Source organism: Canis lupus, chromosome 23 (genome assembly GCF_003254725.2).
Source record: "Canis lupus dingo isolate Sandy chromosome 23, ASM325472v2, whole genome shotgun sequence".
NCBI lineage: Eukaryota > Metazoa > Chordata > Mammalia > Carnivora > Canidae > Canis > Canis lupus.
In genome coordinates, this window is record NC_064265.1 from 32,747,372 (window position 1) to 32,769,307 (window position 21,936).

General features: G+C 39.9%; 1 protein-coding gene and 1 non-coding gene across 2 annotated transcripts in view; one reads left to right on the forward strand and one right to left on the reverse strand.

Annotated features, from left to right (window-relative positions):
• Positions 1–21,936, forward strand: part of PCCB (propionyl-CoA carboxylase subunit beta) — a 92,535-nt gene that overhangs the window by 13,503 nt on the left and 57,096 nt on the right. Inside the window, exons 6-8 of the mRNA XM_025448943.3 lie at positions 3,152–3,262; positions 17,261–17,369; positions 21,100–21,220. Coding sequence (XP_025304728.2) covers positions 3,152–3,262; positions 17,261–17,369; positions 21,100–21,220 — 341 coding nt within the window. The remainder of the gene's footprint in view (positions 1–3,151; positions 3,263–17,260; positions 17,370–21,099; positions 21,221–21,936) is intronic.
• LOC112661251 (U7 small nuclear RNA) lies at positions 11,123–11,184 on the reverse strand. Its single transcript, XR_003137556.1, has one exon. It is a non-coding gene; the product is annotated as a U7 small nuclear RNA (small nuclear RNA).

Consider the following 21,936-nt stretch of genomic DNA (forward strand, 5'->3'; position numbering starts at 1 on the left):
TATGCCTTCTTGTTGGATTGTTCTATTTATGATTATGTAGTGCCCTTTTTTGTTTCTCTTGTTACATTCTTTTGTTTTATTTTATTTTATTTATTTATTTTTGATTTTTTTTTTTCATTCATTCTTTTGTTTTAAAGTCTATTTATAGTGACTGCCACCATGGCTTGCTTTTCACTTCTATTTGCATAATAAATGCCCTTCTATCCCTTTACTTTCAGTCTGCATATGTCTTTACATCTGAAACGAGTCTTTTGAAGGTAGCATATCGACTGTTCTTGCTTTTTTATCCATTCTATCACCCTATGTCTTTCGATTGGAATGTTTTTAGTCCATTTACAAAGTAATTATTGATATGTATTTGTTGCTGTTTTGTTACTGCTTATATGGTTGTTTTTGTAGTTCTCTGTTCTTTCTTGTTCTCTCATGGTTTGCTGGCTTTCTTTAGTGATACTTGGATTCCTTTCTCTTTATTCTTTGTATATCTGTTACTGGTTTTTGATTTGTAGTTACCATTAGGTTTGTATATACCATCTGCATATAGCAGTATATTAAGTTGATGGTTGCTTAAGTTTGAACTCATTCTTTATTCCTCTGCCCCCCATGTTTTGGGTATATGATGTCATACTTTATATCCTTTTATTTTATGAATACCTTGACTGATTTTTTTTTTTTTTTGTAGATATACTTATTTTTACTGCTTTTGTGATTCCTACTTTTCTTACTCTTACTTATGATCTCTCCTTTTTACTGAAAGAGTTCCCTTTAACATTTCTCACTTAGTTTTTAAATTTTCCCAGCTTTGGGGCATCTGACTGGCTCAGTTGTTAGAGCATGTGACTCTTGGTCTTGAGGTGGTGAGTTCAAACCTCATGTTGGATAGAGAGGTTATTAAAAAAATAGGATTAAAAAATATTTTTCCCCACCTTTATTGAGTCTTGTGATGACTGTTACTGTTTTTTTTTTTTTTTTAATTTTTAATTTTTATTTATGATAGTCACAGAGAGAGAGAGAGAGAGAGAGAGGCAGAGACACAGGCAGAGGGAGAAGCAGGCTCCATGCACCGGGAGCCCGACGTGGGATTCGATCCCGGGTCTCCAGGATCGCGCCCTGGGCCAAAGGCAGGCGCTAAACCGCTGCGCCACCCAGGGATCCCAAGATTTCCATTTTTTATGGCTGAGTAATATTCCATCGATCCTATATATACCATATGTTCTTTATCCATTTATCTGTCGATGATCATCAGGGCTCTTTCCGTCATTTGGCTATTGTGGACATTACTGCATGAACATTGGGGTGCAGGTGCCCCTTCAGATAACATTTGTATATTTGGGTAAACCCTTAGTAGTGCGATTGTTTGGTCATAGGGTAGTTCTATTTTTAACTTTTTGAGGAACCTCTGTATTGTTTTCCAGAGTGGCTGTACCAGCTTGCATGGAATCCTATTGTATTAATTTGTGTTTTTGTGAATGGCTTATTTCACTTTGCTTAAGGTCTTCATGGTTTATCAATGTTGTAACGTGACAGGAAGTTTTTCCTTTTTAAGACTAAATAATATTCCACTGTACAAACCACATTTTGCTTATTCATTCTTCCATTGATGGGTACTTGGGTTGTTTTTGTGTTTCAGTTGTTGTGAGTTATGTTGCTTTGAATGTCAGTGTAAGATATCTCTTTGAGATTTGGCATAAACCAAAAAGAATGGAAACTAATAAGTGGAATTTCTGGATCACATGATAATTTTTAAATTTTTGAGAAACCTCTGTGCTGTTTTCCACAGTGACTATACCAGTTTACATTCCCATCAGCAGTATGCAAAAGTTCCAGTTTCTCCACATTCTCCCTGACATTATTTTCTGTTTGGTAGGAGCCATCCCACTGTTTGTGTTGTGGTACCTCATTCTAGTTATGATTTATATTTCCCTAATAATTAGTGATATTGAACTGGAGGGGCAGGGGCTTGCAACAATGGGATGAGGAGGTACAATAAAAATGGCTGCCTGCCTCTCTATATCTTTGTAACCAGAATCAGCAGTGGGTGATCCCTCACATTCGGAGGACAGAGTGCTTTTCACCTACCCTGGCTCCTGAAAGCTCTATGTAAGCTGCTCTAGGAATATATATGTACAGCTGCCTGCCTTGTGGCTAGGGGGCAGCAGATGAGTAGCTGCTGTTGTGCTAAGAGCTAAAATTGATGGAAATTAGCCACAGTTTATTCTCAGATTTTCTGCTGGGAGTTGGAAGCCTTTAGTAGACTCTAGAATTTCAAAAAGTTTTACCAGACAGATTATGTCAGTGCTGTTGTCTAAGTGAGGGCAGATTCCTGGTGCTTCCTACTCTGCCATCTTCCCAGAATCCTCTACAGATGGCTTTTGTAGTGTCCTCAGCTATGTTCCATGATTTTTAGAAATTGGGCTCAGAGCCAAGACATGGCTAAAAGTGGACATACTTCTCTTACGCTGATGGAACCTAAGGGAAGGAAAAAAGTTGGGGGTTGGGCAAGGAGTCATCGGACTTTATCATCTTGCCTGGGACTTCCAGCCCCCATTTTTTTCTTTCCCGGGAGGTGACCCTTCCCATAGCTCTGTCCCCATGGAGCCATTGTGGCTTCTGCTACCTCCCTTTCCTCATATGCCCTGCCTAGAGGTGGGCAGACATTGAAGACTCAGAGAAAGTAGCACTTGCCTCTTGGCCTTGCCTTGCTGGGTACCCTCTGTGGTGGGTGTGAAGACACTAAATAGAGGTCACAGCTCCAGGGTAAGTGTTGGCCTTGTATATTCTGCCTAGGGTTTTCATTCATTGTGTTAGCCAGCTTTGAGGAGATAAGGGTGCTTGGCCTGAGGTGTGTTTGGAGCTGAGGTGAGAGAGAACAGTCTCTCTGAGCTTATGTCCTGATGGAGTTTTTGAGAAACTACTTCCAAGGAGGAGAGAGAGAGTATTTGCCACACAAAGTAATATGCCAACTATGCCACCTGTTATGGGGAGAACTTGCATATGTAATTCTGGAAGAACCTGTACTGATTAGTTTTCTTGCCTCCAGCATAGAATTTCTGTGACTAAAAGCCCAATGTAATTTTATTATTGCCTTTATCTTTCTGTATGTAGTGCCTTGAACACCTCTGTAACCACATGCCTTGCCTTTCTCTTTTGGCAGAGGAACGTCCTGGCATCTGGAGTTATCCCTCAGATTTCTCTGATCATGGGCCCATGTGCTGGTGGGGCTGTGTATTCCCCTGCTCTAACTGATTTCACATTCATGGTAAAGGTAAGAAAGAAGGGCCTGTTTTTCCTGCCCTTTGAGAGTTGTGCAGTAACTCACCTACAATAAAAATAGTTCCTGACCTAGATCTGGTTATCTGCATTATCACTGCTCTCAGCATAGTAATGATAAGGTCTTAGCGGAGAGAATGTTTTGGCATGAAATCTGTAGCTTGTGGGACTTGTGTGGCAGAACGTGCTTGTGTACTTCATTGGTGGGTGATTTTACTTGTCTATTTGAATTGCAAATGATTTTCAAGTAATCAAAGGATTCTGTCTTCTGCCCAGACAGATGATCATTTACTGAATCCTATTAAAAAAGTTTCTTAAATTATTTTTTAAAATATTTTTATTTATTTATGAGAGAGAGAGAGAGAGAGAGAGAGAGAAAGAGAATATGAGCAAGAGGCAGAGACACAGGCAGAGGGAGAAGCAGACTCCATGCAGGGAGCCTGACATGGGACTCGATCCCGGGGTTTCCAGGATCACGCCCTGGGCTGAAGGCGGCGCTAAACCGCTGAGCCACCCGGGCTGCCCCTATTGAAAAAGTTTCTAATGGGGGCACCTGAGTGGCTCAGTTGGTTGTGTCTAACTTGATTTCAGCTGAGTTTGTAGGATCAAGCCCCGTGTTGCACTCTGTGCTGGGCATGGAGCTTGCTTGGGATTCTCTCTCTCTCTCTCTCCTGCTGCCCCTCCCCAAACCCTCCTATTTTCTCTCTTTCCCCTCCCCCTAAAAAAACGTTTCTCATGAGAGTCTTTTTTGTAATCTAGTTTCTTATGTCCCACCTTTATTTCTTCAGCTGTTTGCTTTTTCATTACATATTGTCTATAATGGTAAATCTGATCTCTAACTTCATTTTGAGAGGTGCTTCATCTTTAAGCACACAATTAGTACATAATTTTGGTAGATTTCTCATTTTAAATGAAGCCTACTTGTATTTATACATGGTTTATTATTTGATACTTTTTAAGAAAATTAGTCTTTTCTTCATAAAATATGTTTAATAATAATCAATAAGTGCTAAGACCTATTTGGAGGGGGGTTAGGTAAAAATCCTCCAATATGAGAACACTGTAAACAGGGAATGTAAATAGAGAGCACCTTTTCCTTGAGAATAGTTTGGCAGTACGAATTGAAAAATTTTGAAAAGTGCTTACCCTTTGATCCAGATATCCTGTTCTTTGTGACAGACTGAAAGCCACCTATATGTTCAACAGGGGTGGGTTTTATTTTTTTTTTTAAATCAAAAATACTAAAACATTTTGTTACCTTAAATAATTACCATTTCTGTTTTCATGGCAAGAACATTTAAGAGCTACTCTCCTAGTAATTGTTAATTATATAATATAGCATTAACAATAAGAATCACTGTGTTGTACATGAGATCCCCAGAACTTATTCATCTTACAGCTGAAAGTTTACACCATTCACCAGGACCTCACATTTCATCTGGTCCCCAACCCCTGGTAACCACCATTCTATTCTATTTTTATGAGTTTAGCTTTTTAGATTCCACACATAAGTGAGATCATTATCTGTCTTTCTACCTCTCTTTTCTTCTTTAAGATTTTATTTATTTATTTGAAAGAGAGCTACAGAGGGACACATTTATTTATTCATGAGAGACCACAGAGAGAGAGAGAGAGAGAGAGAGAGAGAGAGAGAGAGGCAGAGACATAGGCAGAGGGAGAAGCATGTTCCATGCAGGGAGCCCGACGTAGGACTCAATCCCAGGACTCCAGGATCACACCCTGGGCTGAAGGCAGGGGCTAAAACATTGAGCTACCCAGGGATCCCCAAATCCTGCCATTTGTGACAACATGGATGGACCTTGAGAGCATTTCACTCATGGCTAATTATTACCCATGCGTAAATGCATGTGCTAAGTGAAATAAAAATCAGAAAGAGAAAGACCGAGGTGCCTGAGTGGCTCAGTTGGTTAAGTGTCTGCCTTCAGTTCAGGTCTTTCTTTCTGTGTCTCTCATGAATAAATAAAATCTTTAAAAAAACAAAAGAAAGACCCTGAAGATGACAAAAATAAATGGAAGAGATCCCATGTTCCTGGATAAGAATAATGTTAAAATGTCCATACTACCCAAAGCTACCTATATATTCAATGTAATTCTTTTCAAAATTCCAGTGGCATTTTTGACAAAAACAAAAACAAAAACAAAAAAAAAAACCTAAAATTTGTATAGAACCACAAAAAATCCTGAATAGCCAAAACAATCCTGACAAAGATGAATAAAGTTGGAGATACCATACTTTCTGATCGCAAACTCCACTACAAAGTTATAATAATCAAAACAGCATACTACTGGCATAAAAACAGACCTACAAACCAACAGAACAGAATCAAGAGACCAGAAGTAAACTCTCATATATACTGTCAGTATTTGAATATTGGCCAAGAATATTCCATGAGGAAATGCTAAGTCTCTTCAATAAAGGATTTTCAGAAATGGGATCACTACCAGGAAAAGAATGCAATGAGACTCATATATTTGACCAGTCACAAAAATTAACACAAAATAGATTAAAGACTTAAAGACTTGAAGCCATAAAACTCTTAAAAGAAAACATAAGGGGCACCTGGGTGGTTTAGTCAGTTAAGCACCCGCCTTTGGCTCAGGACATGATCTCAGGGTCCTGGGATCAAGCCCCACATCAGGCTCTAGAGCAGGGAGCCTGCTTCTGCTTCTCCCTCTGCCCCCTCCCCTGCTTGGCTCTCTCTCCCTCTCTCTCAAATAAAATCTTTAAAAAATTTGTTTTAATCTTAAAAAAAGAAAACATAGGGAAAATGCTCCTTCATACTGATCTTGGCAACAATTTTATGGATATGACACCAAAAGCACAAACAACAAAAGCAAAAATTAACAAGTAGGACATCAAAGTAAAAGGCTTCTGCACAGCAAAAGAAAATCAACAAAAATGAAAAGGCAACCTACTGAATAAGGGAAAATATTTGCAAATCATATATCTGAAAAGGGGTTAGTATCAAAAATAGAGAGTTCTTACAACTCAATAACTACTACAACAAAAATCTAAAATGGTAATTCTGAGATGAAAAATGTGTTAACCTTATTGTGATAAATATTTCACAATATATGCATGTATCAAGTTATATTGTACACCTTAAACTTACAAAGCATTACATGACGATTTTATCAATAAGGCTAGAAAAAAATTTTATTGAACAGAGGATCTCAAAAGACATTTTTCCAAAGAAAATGGTCAACAAGTGTATGAAAAGATATGCAACATCATTAATTATCAGGGAGATGTAAATCAAAACCAAAAACTATCACCTCAACCTGTTAGAATGCCTATCATCAAAAAGACAAGAAATTAAGTGTTGGCAAGAATGTGAAGAAAAGGGAACTCTTGTGCACCATTGGTAGGAATGTAAATTGATACTATGACTATGGAAAACAGTAGGGAAGTTCCTCAAAAATTAAAAACAGAATTATCATATGATCCAACAGTCCCACTTTTGGATCTATATCAAAGGAAATCATCAACAAAACTAAAAGACAACCTGCTAAATGAGAGAAGATATTTGCAAATGACCTATCTGATAAAGGGCTAGTAACCAAAATATATAAAGAACTGGAACAATTCACCCCCAAAACAACCCAAACAAAAAATGAGAAGACATTAACAGACATATCTCCAAAGAAGACACACAGATGGCTAACAGACACATGAAAAGAAACTCAAAAAAAAAAAAAAAAAAAAAAAAAAAGAAACTCAACATCACTCATCATCAAGGAAAAGCATATCAACTATAATGAAATATCACCTCACGCCTGTCAAAATGGCTGAAATCAAAAACACAAGAAACAAGGGTTGGCAAGGTTGTGGAGATAAAGGAACCCTCATGCACTCACTGTTGGAAGGAATGCAAACTGGTGCAGCCACTATGGAAAACAGTAAGGAGGTTCCTCAAAAAAATTTTTTTAAATACCCTATGATCCAGTAATCATACTACCAAAGAATACCAAAACACTAATTCAAAGGGATACATGCACTCCTATGTTTATTTTTTTTATTTTTATTTTTTTTAAAGGAGATCTTTTTTTTTTTTTTTTAATTTTTATTTATTTATGATAGTCACAGAGAGAGAGAGAGGCAGAGACATAGGCAGAGGGACAAGCAGGCTCCATGCACCAGGAGCCTGATGTGGGATTCGATCCCGGGTCTCCAGGATCGCGCCCTGGGCCAAAGGCAGGCGCCAAACCGCTGCGCCACCCAGGGATCCCCACTCCTATGTTTATTGCAGCATTATCTATAATAGCCAAATTATGGAAGCAGCCCAAGTGTCCATGATTGATGAATGGATAAACAAGATGTGATACACATAACACACAGGAATGTTATTCAGCCATAAAAAAGAATGGAATCTTGCTATTTGCAACAACATGGGTAGAGTTAGAGTATAATGCTAAGTGAAATAAGCCAGAGAAAGACAAATAATGTGATTTCACTCATATGTGGAATTTAAGAAACAAATCAACAAAGGGAAAAAAAGACAAACCAAAAAAACAGACTGTAAACTATAAGGAACAGATAGTTACCAGAGGGGATGCGGGTGGGAGATGGGTGAAATAGGTGAAGGGGATTAAGTGCACTTATCTTGAAGAGCACTGAGTAATTGCTGGAGTCACTATATTATACACCTGAAACTAAGATACTACTGTATATCAACTACACTAGAATTAAAAATTTTTAAAAAGGAATGAAATCAGGATCTCAAAGGATATTTGCACTCCCCTGTTCACTACAGTACTATTTACAAAAGCCAAAATACAAAAACAATCTAAGTGTCCAAAAAACAGATGAATGGATAAAGAAAATGCAACACACATACAATATTCAGTCGTGGCAAAGAAGGAAATCCGCCATTTTTTTTTTTTTTAAGATTTTTAATTTATTTATTCATGAGAGACACAGGGAGAGAGAGAGGCAGAGACACAGAGGGAGAAGCAGGCTCCATGCAGGGAGCCCGACGTGGGACTGGATCCCGGGTCTCCAGGTTCACACCCTGGGCTGAAGGCGGCACTAAACTGCTGAGCCACCGGGGCTGCCCTATCTTTAGTGTCTTTCATCAAAGTTTTATAGTTTTCAACGTATAGATCTTTCACCTCCTTTGTTAAATTCATTTGTAATATTTTGTTATGTTTGATGCTTTTGTGAATGGACTGGCTTTTTTAGGTATTTTATTAGTGTATAGAAATGCTACTGATTTCAGTGTTTTTTTGTTTTTTTTGTATGTTTTCTCATTAGTTACGCCAGATGATAAAATATAAAGTGAAATAACAAACTGTGTCATCAATCTGTAAATAAAGAGACCAGGGGAACAGAATTGAGAAATAGATGTGAATATGCTTGGATATTTAGTTTCTGATGAAATGGATATTATTCTATTCAGGGTCACCCATAATGTCAGTTTTTTGTATCAAAAACGTCAAAGGTTCCAGCATTACTAAAACCAGTTGACATTTCTCAGTCATCATCTTACTTGACCTTTCAACTTTTGACCTACTGATCACTCCTTCCTTTGAAACTTTGAAGCACCATCATTTTGGTTTTCTTCCTCTAGCTCTTCTCTCCTTCCTTGGGTGATTTTCTTATCCCATCTCAAGACTTTAAATATCCATCTATGGGCTGACAGCTCTCAAATCTGTGTCTTTGGGATGGAACACTCCTGAACTCTAGGATTACACATTCAGTTGCCTACCAGTGTTTCCATTTGGACGTTAGTAGGTTTCGGTCTCTTACATGCCTTTTCTAGAGTGCTTTCCTGTAAGCCTTTCCCATCTCAATAAATGGTAAGTCCAGACTTCCAGTGGCTCGGGTAAAAACATTGCACTATTTTAACTGCCCTTTTTTGTCACATGTTAAATTCAGTTCCATATCATATTCACTCTACTTTAGGATGTAATCTAAAATCAAATTGCTGCATACTTCTTACTACTTAACACTGCTACCATTTTGATCCAAGCATCCCACCTGGATAATTGCAGTATCCTGACTGGTCTCCCTGATTCTGTCTTTGCCTCCTCTCATTTAATTTAGAAATTTTGAAGCACTGTTAATTGTCTCATACTCAAGGAAGTATGTAAAATATGTACAGTTTGGCAAAAATTAAGTGCAAATCTGTGTAAATAACATTGTGTTCAAGAAATGGCCTCCAGGAGCCCTGCTCCCATTACCTTTCCCAATCACTATTGCCTTCATTCATCCTATCCAGAATATTTTATGATCTCAACTTTTATGGTATTATTTGTATTTGCTTTGCTTTACAGTTAAAAGCTATGATTTAGTGTCACCTATTTTGACCCTTAATGTAAGGAAAAATCCTATAATATTTATTCTTTTGTTCATTTTTTTTGTGCATGGCTGTGACTCATTATGTTTTTAAGATTTATCCATGTTCTTTGTAAATACAGTTCATTCATTTTAATAGCTCTGTAGTAAATTATCTTAACACATTCATCCATTCTACCACCATTTGTGTTTAAAGATTTTTGTCATTGCTATTGATGCTGTTCTAAGCGTTTTTATACCTTTACCTTTGTTTTAGGTTCTGAGGGTAAGGGCATAGTTATGTCATAGGAGGTACATATCTTCAGCTTTTTTAAAAATTTTTTTTATGATAGTCACAGAGAGAGAGAGAGAGAGAGGCAGAGACACAGGCAGAGGGAGAAGCAGGCTCCATGCACCGGGAGCCCGACATGGGATTCGATCCCGGGTCTCCAGGATCGCGCCCTGGGCCAAAGGCAGGCGCCAAACCACTGCGCCACCCAGGGATCCCATATCTTCAGCTTTTTTAAATAATGCTTAACTGTTCATTAAAGAGGTTGCAGCAATTTACACTTCTTTTTGCAGTGCATGACAACTTCACTTGTTTCACATCCTTGCCAGCACTTTTTAAAATATAATTTAATTATGCCAATTCACATGTGATATGGTTTCTTATTGCATTTCCATGACTAATGAGGTTTGGCACCTTTTCATATGTTTCTTGTTTTGTGGTATGCCTGTTTATCTATATTGCCCATTTTAAAAATAGTGGTTTTTTCCCCTTGTTTTTAGGAGTTCTTTGTATATTCTGGCTATCAGTTGGATGTTGCACCTGTCTTCTCCCACACTGTGATTTGCAGTTTTCCTCCTCTTAGTGCTACCTTTTGCACAGAGTTTTTGAAAACTCTTTATTTTGAAATCTCCAATTTGCAGAGTTCTTAACCATTTGTGAGTGGATTATGTATATCATGTCTCTTTACACTTAATGCTTCAGGGTATATTTCTTAAGAATTCAGGTGTTTTTTTACACAGTCAGTTGTTAAATTCAAGAAGTTTAGCAATGATGTAGTACTTTAAAAAAAGTGGTAGTAAAATGTACAAAAAAAGTTTGAAATGGTAAATTGCAGTTGTAGTTCTGTGGCGTTAGGTACTTTTACATTTTTGTGCAACCATCACCACCATCTATCTCCAGAACTTTTTCATGTATCCCAGCTGACACTATGTACTTATTAAACACTAGCTTACCATTCCCCACTACTCCTAGCACTGTTCTGTCTCTATGAATTTGTGGAATCATACACTATTTGTCCATTTGTGACTGGCTTATTTCAGTTAGCATAATGTTTTCAGAGTTCACCCATGTTGTAATATGTGTCAGGATTGCCTTCCTTTTTAATGCTGATTAATATCCCTTGTATGTATATACCGCATTACATATCTATTCATCTGTCAGTGAACACTTGAGCTGTTTTCACCTTTGGCTATTGCAAATAATACTACAACAAATATAGTGCACAAGTATCTATTTGTTTTTTTTTTTTGTTTTTTTTTTTCCCGTGGGGAGGTTTTCCGGTGAGGACCGGAAAACCTGCTAGACAAATTCTAAAAGAGCTGTAACACTCCAAGTATCTATTTGAATCTCTGTTTTAGTTTGTTAAGGCATACACCTAGGAGTGGAATTACTGGGTCAAATGTTACTTCTCTTTAATATTTTTAGGAAGCATCCTACTGTTTTCCTATACTATTTTCCACAGTGGCTGCTCCATCTTACATTTCTCCCAGCAATCCCAGAACAAGGGTTCTGGTTTCTCTATATCATCATCAACACTTATTATTTTGAGTATCTTGAGAATAGCCATCCTAATGGATGTGAAGTAGTAGTTCATCTTAGTTTTCATTTATATTTCCCAAATAACTAGGGATGTTGGGTGTCTTTTTATACTCTTTTTTTTAAATAAAATAATTTTTATTGGTGTTCAATTTACCAACATACAGAATAACACCCAGTGCTCATCCTGTCAAGTGTCCCCCTCAGTGCCCATCACCCACTCACCCCCAACCCCTGCCCTCCTCCCCTTCCACCACCCCCAGTTCGTTTCCCAGAGTTAGGAGTCTTTATGTTCTGTCTCCCTTTCTGATATTTCCCAGACATTTCTTCTCCCTTCCCCTATATTCCCTTTCACTATTATTTATATTCCCCAAATGAATGAGAACATACACTGTTTGTGCTTCTCCGATTGACTTACTTCACTCAGCATAATACCCTCCAGTTCCATCCACTTTGAAGCAAATGGTGGGTATTTGTCGTTTCTAATCGCTGAGTAATATTCCATTGTATACATAAACCACATCTTCTTTATCCATTCATCTTTCGAAGGACACTGAGGCTCCTTCCACAGTTTGGCTATTGTGGACATTGCTGCTATAAACATCGGGGTGCAGGTGTCCCAACGTTTCATTGAATCTGAATTCTGAACCTCCACGTGTTTGAAGTCCTTCCAAACTTCTTGTTGTGATTTATTTCTAGTTTCAAGGCATTATGGTCTGAGAACATGCAGGGGACGATCCCAATCTTTTGGTATCGGTTCAGACCCGATTTGTGACCCAGTATGTGGTCTATTCTGGAGAAAGTTCCATATGCACTTGAGAAGAATGTGTATTCAGTTGAGTTTGGATGTAAAGTTCTGTAGATATCTGTGAAATCCATCTGGTCCAGTGTATCATTTAATGCTCTCGTTTCTTTGGAGATGTTGTGCTTAGAAGACCTATCGAGGGTAGAAAGAGCTAGATTGAAGTCACCAAGTATACGTGTATTATTATCTAAGTATTTCTTCACTTTGGTTATTAATTGGTTTAAATATTTGGCAGCTCCCACATTCGGGGCATATATATTGAGGATTGTTAAGTCCTCTTGTTGGATAGATCCTTTAAGTTTGAGATAGTGTCCCTCTTCATCTCTCACTACAGTCTTCGGGGTAAATTCTAGTTTATCTGATATAAGGATATAAGGATGGCTACCCCTGCTTTCTTTTGAGGACCATTCGAATGGTAAATGGTTCTCCAACCTTTTATTTTCAGGTTGTAGGTGTTCTTCTGTCTAAAATGAGTCTCTTGTAGACAGCAAATAGATGGGTCCTGCTTTTTTATCCAGTCTGAAACCCTGCGCCTTTTGATGGGGTCATTAAGCCCGTACACGTTCAGAGTTATTATCGACAGATACGAGTTTAGTGTCATCATGATATCTATTCAGTCCTTGTTTTTGTGGACTGTTTCACTGAACTTCTTCTTAAAGGGGAATTTTAAGAGTCCCCCTTAAAATTTCTTGTAGAGCTGGTTTGGAGGTCACATATTCTTTCAGTTCCTGCCTGTCTTGGAAGCTCTTTATCTCTCCTTCCATTTTGAATGAGAGCCTTGCTGGATAAAGTATTCTTGGTTGCATGTTCTTCTCATTTAGGACCTTGAATATATCCTGCCAGCCCTTTCTGGCCTGCCAGGTCTCTGTGGAGAGGTCTGCTGTTACCCTAATACTCCTCCCCATAAAAGTCAGGGATTTCTTGTCTCTTGCTGCTTTAAGGATCTTCTCTTTATCTTTGGAATTTGCAAGCTTCACTATTAAATGTCGAGGTGTTGAACGGTTTTTATTGATTTTAGGGGGGGATCTCTCTATTTCCTGGATCTGAATGCCTGTTTCCCTTCCCAGATTAGGAAAGTTTTCAGCTATGTTTTGTTCAAATACGTATTCTGGCCCTCTGTCTCTTTCGGCGCCCTCGGGAACCCCAATTAAACGTATGTTTTTCTTCCTCAGGCTGTTATTTCCCTTAATCTTCATGATCTTTTAATTGTCTTTTTTCCTCAGTTTCCCTCTTTGCTATCAACTTGTCTTCTATGTCACTCACTCGTCCTTCCACCTCGTTAACCCTCGTCGTTAGGACTTCTAGTTTGGATTGCATCTCATTCAATTGATTTTTAATTTCTGCCTGATTGGATCTAAATTCTGCAGTCATGAAGTCTCTTGAGTCCTTTATGCTTTTTTCTAGAGCCACCAGTAGGTGTATAATAGTGCTTCTGAACTGGCTTTCTGACATTGAATTGTAATCCAGATTTTGTAATTCTGTGGGAGAGAGGACTGTTTCTTTCTTTTGAGGTGAGGTTTTCCTTCTAGTCATTTTGCTCAGTGCAGAGTGGCCAAAAACAAGTTGTATTGGGAAAAGGAGAAAAAGAGAAGGAAAGAAAAGAGAAAAAGATAAAAGAAAAAAGAAAAGAAGGAAAAAAGAGAAGAAAAAGAGAAAGAAAAAGAAAGAAAGGTGAGAAAAAGGGTGGGGGAAGCAATCAGAAATCAAAAAGAAAGAAAAAAAAAAAGGAGGAGGAAAAAAAAAAACGGGGGAGTATCTTCTGATTCTGTATACTTTAAGTCCCTTGACTTCCCCTGGAACTTGGCCGTCTAGCTGGTCTTCTGGGGGAGGGGCCTGTTGTGCTGATTTTCAGGTGTGAGCACTTGGGTGAGCTGCTCTGCCCCCTGCCTGGTGCAGGGTTCAGTGGGGGTTGTTTACCCCGTGAGGCCCCAGGAGGAACAACCCCAGTGGCGGGGCCAGCTCTGCAGCCCTGGATTCAGCTCCCGCAGTAGCTCTGGAGGTCTCCGTCTGCAGGACCTGGAGGCTCCGGGGCGGGGCCGCTGATCTGCTCAGCTCGGGGCAGGAGCGTCCTTGCTGTCCTGGGCCCTCCGGGCCTCTGCCTGTCCCGGGGGGAGGCTGGATCCTGGGCTGTGTCCCAGCGCACTGTACTCCGGGTCAGCGCTGTTGGATTCGCGCTCCCGCCCCGCAGCCCCCTCCGCGGAGCCGCCGCTCGAGCCACTCCGAGCTGCTCCCGCCCCGCAGCCCCCTCCCCGGAGCCGCCCCCCGAGCCCCTCCAAGCTGCTCCGGGTCCCGCCGTGCGCGCTGCAGCCCTTAGGGAGCTCGGCGCACTCTCCCGGGGCGCAGTTGCTCTGGTAGTGTCCCAGGGAGCCCGAGGGCATCCCCCGGGCTCCAACTCCCTGCGAGCCCCTTTCCGCCCGGGAAGGTTGGTGCAGGTCCTGAATCTCCGGGTCGGAGCTTTCCTGTCCTGGGGACACTCGCCCCGGCCTCAGCCCGGCTCCTCGTGGGGCTCCTCCCCCTTGGAGGCCTTTTGTTTCTTTATTTCTTTTTCCCCGTCTTCCTACCTTGATAGAAGAGCGAACTCTTCTCACTGTAGCATTCCAGCTGGGCTCTCTTTAAATCTCAGGCCGAAATTTGTAGATTTTCAGGATAATTTGAAGGTTATCTAGGTAATTTGGTGGGGACAGGTGATTTGGGGACCCTACTCTTCTGCCATCTTGCCCCTCCTCCACCCATCTTGCCCCTCCTCCACCTCTTTTTATACTCTTTTTTTTAACTTTTATTTATTTATGATAGGCACACAGTGAGAGAGAGAGAGGCAGAGACACAGGCAGAGGAAGAAGCAGGCTCCATGCAGGGAGCCCACTTAGCCAGTGAGGAGTCTTTTAAGCTGGCTTCTGTGCCCTTTTGATGGGAGAACCAAAGTGAAATGTATACTTTATGGGTAGTGTGTCTTAGTTAAACTTTTTTCAACCCCCAAAGTCATGAAGATCATTTCTATTTTATAAAAGCTTTATTATTTTAATTTTACCTTTCACTAGGGGTGGTGGAAGGGGAGGAGGGCGGGGGTGTGGGTGAATGGGTCACGGGCACTGAGGGGGGCACTTGACGGGATGAGCACTGGGTGTTATTCTGTATGTTGGTAAATTGAACACCAATAAAAAATTCATTTATTAAAAAAATAATTTTACCTTTCTACACTTACGTTTAAATCTTGTTGGAATTGAAGTTTATACATAGTATGAAATAGAAGCTAGTTTCTTTTCTTTTCTTTTCTTTTTTTCAAGAAAGTTACCTAGTTGACCTAGAGCCTTTTAGTGAAAAAAAAAAATTCTTTCCTACTCTGTAATGCCACCTATATCATGAATCAAGTATATATCAAGAATGTTTTACTGAGCTCTTTTGGTCTGTTCACTTATCCTTGCACCAGCGCCACACCGTCTTCATTACAGTGGCTGTATGATGAATGCTGATGGCTGGTATAGCAAGTTGTCCCTCTTTATTCTTCAAGTGGTATGAGATATTCTTGGCTCTTTGCATTTCTACATTTTTTACAACTTTGAGTTAGAATTCTATGATGAACTGCACATATTTAAGTTGTGCAGTTTGAGTTTTGACACATACATACAAATGTGTCATGACCCATTTGTCATGAAGCCATGACCACAGTCAAGATAATGAACATAGGCACCACCCCCAAAAGTTTCCTCATATATCTTTGTAATCCATCCTTCCCTCTCAGCCCTGTCTCTAGGTAAACATTCATCTGCTTTCTATCACAATAAACTAATTTACATTTTCTAGAGTGTTATCTACACAGAATCATTCAAAATGACACTATATAAAACACATACAAAAAGTGTATACTTTTTTTTTTTTTCCTTTTCCATTGGGTGTGGAATGGGTGGATGCTGGCTCCTTTACTTTGAGATAATTATTCTGAGATTCACTTGTTGATGGACATTGGGTTGTTTTCCAGTTTTTGAATATTATGGATAATGCTATTGTGAACATTTATGAGTCTGGATTTGGAAGAAAGACCTTTCTAGCTAGACCTTTCTAGCAGGATTCCAAGCCAAGGACCCATAAAATTGACTGCTAAAACACATATATTAGTCTAAGGACTAATTTCTTCACCACACAAAAATAAATATCCAATAGAAAAATGGGCAAAGAAAATGAACAGTGAGCTGCCAGAGATGACTATAGTAAGATGTTGGCTGCAGAATTGCTTGTTTAGCAAAATACTGAAAATAATCTTAATGCCTATCAGTATGTGACAGTTAAATGATTATATATGACCTACTTATACAGAACGGTCTTCAAGAAGTTTCAGAGCAATGCATGTAGGACACTGCATTAGAAAGAAAATAAGAGGACAGATGTATGTATTAATGCTCACATATGTGTGGATCTCTTGCAAGGAGAGAAATTGACAGTGGTTGCCTTTGGGGAGGGAAATTGGAGGCCTAGAAATAAGGGCTTGGATAGATACTTATGTTCTACTGTCTCTCCTATTTTAAAATTTTTTATGATACGCCTTTATCTTTAAATTACAAACTTAAAAAAATAAAAACTAAAAATTAAAAGTCTGTCACACTCTTAAAACACTGAAGTATTGATTGTTATGGTCTCCAAACGGCTTAATTTAAGGTGGCTGGTTAATTTTAGGTAAACTATATTTACTGTGTCAGTGACTCACTTTCCCTGTTTATAAATGGGAGTGATAATAGTACTGAGGCTTACTGACACAATCCCATGAAGTAATTTAGAAAAATGCTTGGTGTACAGCAAGCTCTGAATAAGGGCCACCATAATTAAGGTGTTTACAGACGGATGACCCTGAAACATTAGGCACACTGCACATAATTTTGCTGAGGTAGAACCATGCAAGGAAGATTTTCTTAGTAGTGAGTCAGGGAAACCTTGGGTCTTTAGTTTGGATAGGTATCTTTGAGCAGCATCCTAACCTGCTTCTGTTACCACATCACTAACTTCTCTGCATTTGTCTTGGCTGTGTCAACTCTAAGATGCTCTGAGATTGATCCATCTGGAATTCTGATTTCAGGATACTTCTTACCTGTTCATCACCGGCCCAGATGTCGTGAAATCTGTCACCAATGAGGATGTTACTCAGGAGGAGCTTGGTGGTGCCAGAACGCATACCACCATGTCAGGTTAGAGTCCTTCAGGCTCACCTTACTATTTTTATTATTTTTTTATTTTTTTGAAAATTTTATTTATTCATGAGAGACACAGAGAGAGATTGGCAGAGACACAGGCAGAGGGAGAAGCAGGCTCCAATGCAGGGAGCCCAACGCAGGACTCGTTCCCAGGTTTCCAGGATCATGCCCTGGGCCGAAGGCAGTGCTAAACCACTGAGCCTCCCAGGCTGCCCTCACCTTACTATTTTTAAACTCTGAGACCTGGACACTGCCAAAGAGAATGGCAATCTTTTATTAATATCACTTAATTGGCTGAATTTGAGAGGACAGTAATATGGAATATTTACTACAAATGTAATAAGATAGATTTAGTAGCTCAAATTTGTTAAAACAAAAATAGGCTACTACTAAAGTCTCAATGTTCTTTAAATTTTTAAAACCAACTGAAATGATAGTTACAAGAGGTATGATTTATATACACACACACACTCTTTTGAACCTTTAAAAATATGCTATACTGTGACTTTTTTTTAAAGATTTTTTAAGATGGGCTTAATCTCAGGACCCTCAGGATCATGACCTGAGCCAAAGGCAGACACTTAACGTACTGAGTCACCCAGGTGCCCCTGTGAGTTTCTTTTAATCCAAAGTTGAGGTATGTCTTAGATGGCAGTATTAGCAATTGCCATTGGCCAGGTACAGTCATAATATGATGGTCATGGCCCACATTTTCACAAACTTGGTTACAGCTCTTCTTTGAGGTTATGTGCCACACATGCAAAGTTCAGAATGTATAAAGATTATTCTGTACTTTGGACTGAAACAAAGATTATTGTTTTTTTTTTTTTTAATATTTTTTTACTTATTCATGAGAGATACAAAGAGAGAGGGGCAGAGACAGAGGCAGAGGGAGAAGCAGGCTCCCTGTGGGGAGCCTGATGTGGAACTCAATTCCAGGACCTTGGGATCACACCCTGAGCCAAAGAGATGCACAACCACTGAGCCACCCAAGCATCCCAAGGTTATTGTTTATATAGAGAGGCACAGAAATGGGAATAGGGCGTGAATTGACATTAATGAAGACCTTTGTTATTAGAGGAATGATGAGAATTCCATATATTTTTGGAAAGAGACACCAGATTGTGAAAGGATTGACTGTGATAGAATAAACAGTGTAACTGAAGGCAAGAGAAATTGCCTCTCTGAAATTGAAAGATTTTAATTGATTTATACACTGATTTTATATACTTCAGTGTACTGTGATTAAGACATTGAGTCATCACTTAGTTCTCAGCATTTTTTTCTTAGTCACACCTCCATTATATGTGTGAAATCTTCCAATTGATGCAATATCTTTTTGTTTTTGTCTTTTTAGAGATAGAGGGAGAGGAAGAGAGGGAGTCTAAAGCAGGCTCCACACCCAGTGCGGAGCCTGACTCAGCACTTCATCTCGTGACCCTGAGGTCATGACCTGAGCCAAAATCAAGAGTTGGATGCTTAACTGACAGAGCCACCCAGGCGCCCCAGTTTTTTTATTTTTTTTTTAAATCAGGGGTCTTGACCCCACCCAACCCACAAAAGTTGTTCATTTTCACCTTGGGTTGGCATCAGCTTTAACTCATTCCTTGCTCTCAGCTCCATCTCTAGCATACAGCTAGAATAAGAACTCTTCTCATTGCTGACTCCACCACAGTTGGTCCTCACACTCTTATCTCATGGTTTAATTAGCAGCAGTTTTTCTTTTTACTGGAATCTAAAATAATACTGAATATTTGTGACATCTGATGTATTTAGCTCTCCAGAGCAAGACCTAAATGATGCTCTATACATATTTTTCCTTGTTCTTAAAACAGCTTTATTGATATATAATTTATAAGTTATACATGTGATATACTCAGAGTATATAATTCAATGATTTTACGTATTCAGTGTTTTTCAGTTACCACCACAATTTTAGAACCTTTTCATCACTCCCAAGAAGCCCTGCATACATTAGCACCATTTCCCCCAAATAGTCCACCTGTAGCCAGTCAGTGATCTTCCTTCTGTTTTCTGTGGATTTGTCTATTCAAAATATATGTGAAATGGAAATAAATGGAGTCCTGCGATATATGGTCTTTCGTGAGTAGTTTCTTGTACTTAGCATACCATTTTTAAGGTTAATCCATGTTGCAGGAAGGAAAATATTTCAGTGTATGATTATACCACATTTTATTTATTCATTGATCAGTTGGACATTTGGATTGCTGCAACTTTTTGGCTGCCATTAATATGCTGCTGTAAACATTCATGTACAGGTTTTGTGTTTCATGTTTTTGTTGCCTCTGTATATACCTAGGAGTGGAATTTCTGGGTCAAATGCTAACTCTCAATATTTGAGGAACTGCCACACTGTCCTTCAAAGTGGCTACACCAATTTATAAGTTTTTTTTTTTTTTTTTTAAGATTTTATTTATTCCTGAGAGACACAGAGAGATAGAGACATAGGCAGAGGGAGAAGCAGGCTCCCTCCAGGGAGCCTGATGTAGGACTCGATCCCAAGACCCTAGGATCATTCCCCTGAGCCGAGGGCAGACGCTCAACCACTGAGCCACCCAGGTGTCTCTATAAGTATTTCTTGAACAAAAGAATTCTGTGTTGAGCTGAAACATTTATTCAGTGGATGTTCATCTCATGCCTGTGTGTCAAGCATTGTCCTATGTGCTAGGAATACCTTTGTGAAAGAAAAAAGATCCTGCCTCTGTGGCTCTTATATTCTAGCACAAGAGATAGACCATAAACAACTTGATAAATAAAGACCATTGTATAATATGTTAGAAGGTAATCTGTGCTATGGAAAAAATACAACAGGGTAAAGGGACCTGGGATTTTTATAGTTTGAAGTGGGGTGGTAAGAATAGGCCTCACTCTGAGGGTAGCAGTTGAGCAGATCTGAAGGAATTAACTGCATGACTGTCTAGGGGAGAACATTGCAGGCAGAGAGAGTAGCCAGTGCAAAGGAGGGAGGGAGAATGGCTGGCATGTTCAGTGAACAGCAAGGAGGGTGGCTGGAGACATGACATAATCTGGCTTAAAAAGTTGTTTGGCTGCTGTGTGGAGAAGAGGTGGTAGGAGAAATAGTGGAAGCAGGGAGTCTGGAAGAGAGTTTCTGGCCCTACTTCCTCCATCATGTCTGTGGCGTTGTTTGGCTGTTCTTTGATTTCAGAATATTCTTGAGGAATGATGGCTTCCTTTCTCACCAGGCTCACGTGGTTCTGCTCCTTCCCCTCCACCATTCCTGAGGACCATGACCGGGTCCATTATTCTTTTTTTTTTTTAATTTTTCAGCATTTTTGAAAGCTAAGGGATCTATAACTAGGTGTGATTCTTGATGTGGGACTATAGTGGTTAAGATGGGCTGGGTTCTACTCTGCTAGAACTGATATTCTAGGGGAGATGTCATGCAGACAGCAGGGAAATGGACAATAGGTATTGTGGAGAAGAGAGTGAAGAAAACGCCCATATAGGATGACGATGGCACATGAGGGCCGTGGGGAATAAAGAAAGGCATGACCTTGCAGAGATGTGTGGGTATAGAGCAGAGGGACCAGGGTGCACAGACGAGGGGGTGTGGTGTGTGCTATCTCATCCTCACAGAGCTATGAGTAGTCTGCAGACACGCCTTAGGAGGGGCAGGTGCATATGAAGCAGCACCTTTAGCCTGACAGGTGGCCAGGCCATCATAGCTTCTCTATTTTCTCAGGTGTTGCCCACAGAGCTTTTGAAAATGATGTTGATGCCTTGTGTAATCTCCGGGAGTTCTTCAACTACCTGCCGCTCAGCAATCAGGACCCAGCTCCCATCTGCGAATGTCATGATCCCAGGTGAGTTGCAGGCAAGCGCACCGACTCTCATTGCCCTTTTCTGGCTTCTCTGCCCTGACAGGACCTCCATGGTCTGCCTTATTGGGCAGCTTGGAGTAGACTGTGGAGTGGAGCCAGTGAGGCTCCCAGGTGTTGGCACGGTGGTGGCATGTTTGAGTACAGGAGCAAAGAAAAATTTTATTTGTATCCACTTTTTTTCCTGTAATATCTGATAAATAGCTTGGGAGTAAAAAGCCTCCTCTCCCCCAATTGACTTCTGTCAGTCCTGATTTGTCCAGAATTGGAAATGAAAATGTATTTTGTTTTGATGTGAAATGGTACAGATAATGCGCCCTTTAGGAAACATGCTTGTACACATCTGCTTGTGGCAGCGTAGGGGAAGGGTGAATTGCTGGCTTCCTAGGGAAGACTCTCTCCTTCGTGATATTGGGACTACTGCCTGATGTGGGGGCACCACTTAGTAAGCCAGAGGTTCAGCTGGGGAACTACTGCTTTAGATCTCTGGGTGCTTTCTTCTCCATTTTGTTTCCACTCTGAGATTCAAACTTCAGACTCAAGCTACTTCAAACTCACTTGGCCTGGCCTTTGTTTTGCAGAAGGGATTTAGAATTATATCTCACAGTAAGAAGCCATTAGTAGACATTGCTCCATGGGATGGACCTGGGCTCCCACCTGCTCCAGCCCCACTCCTTAGAGGACCTAAGTACTGGTGTATT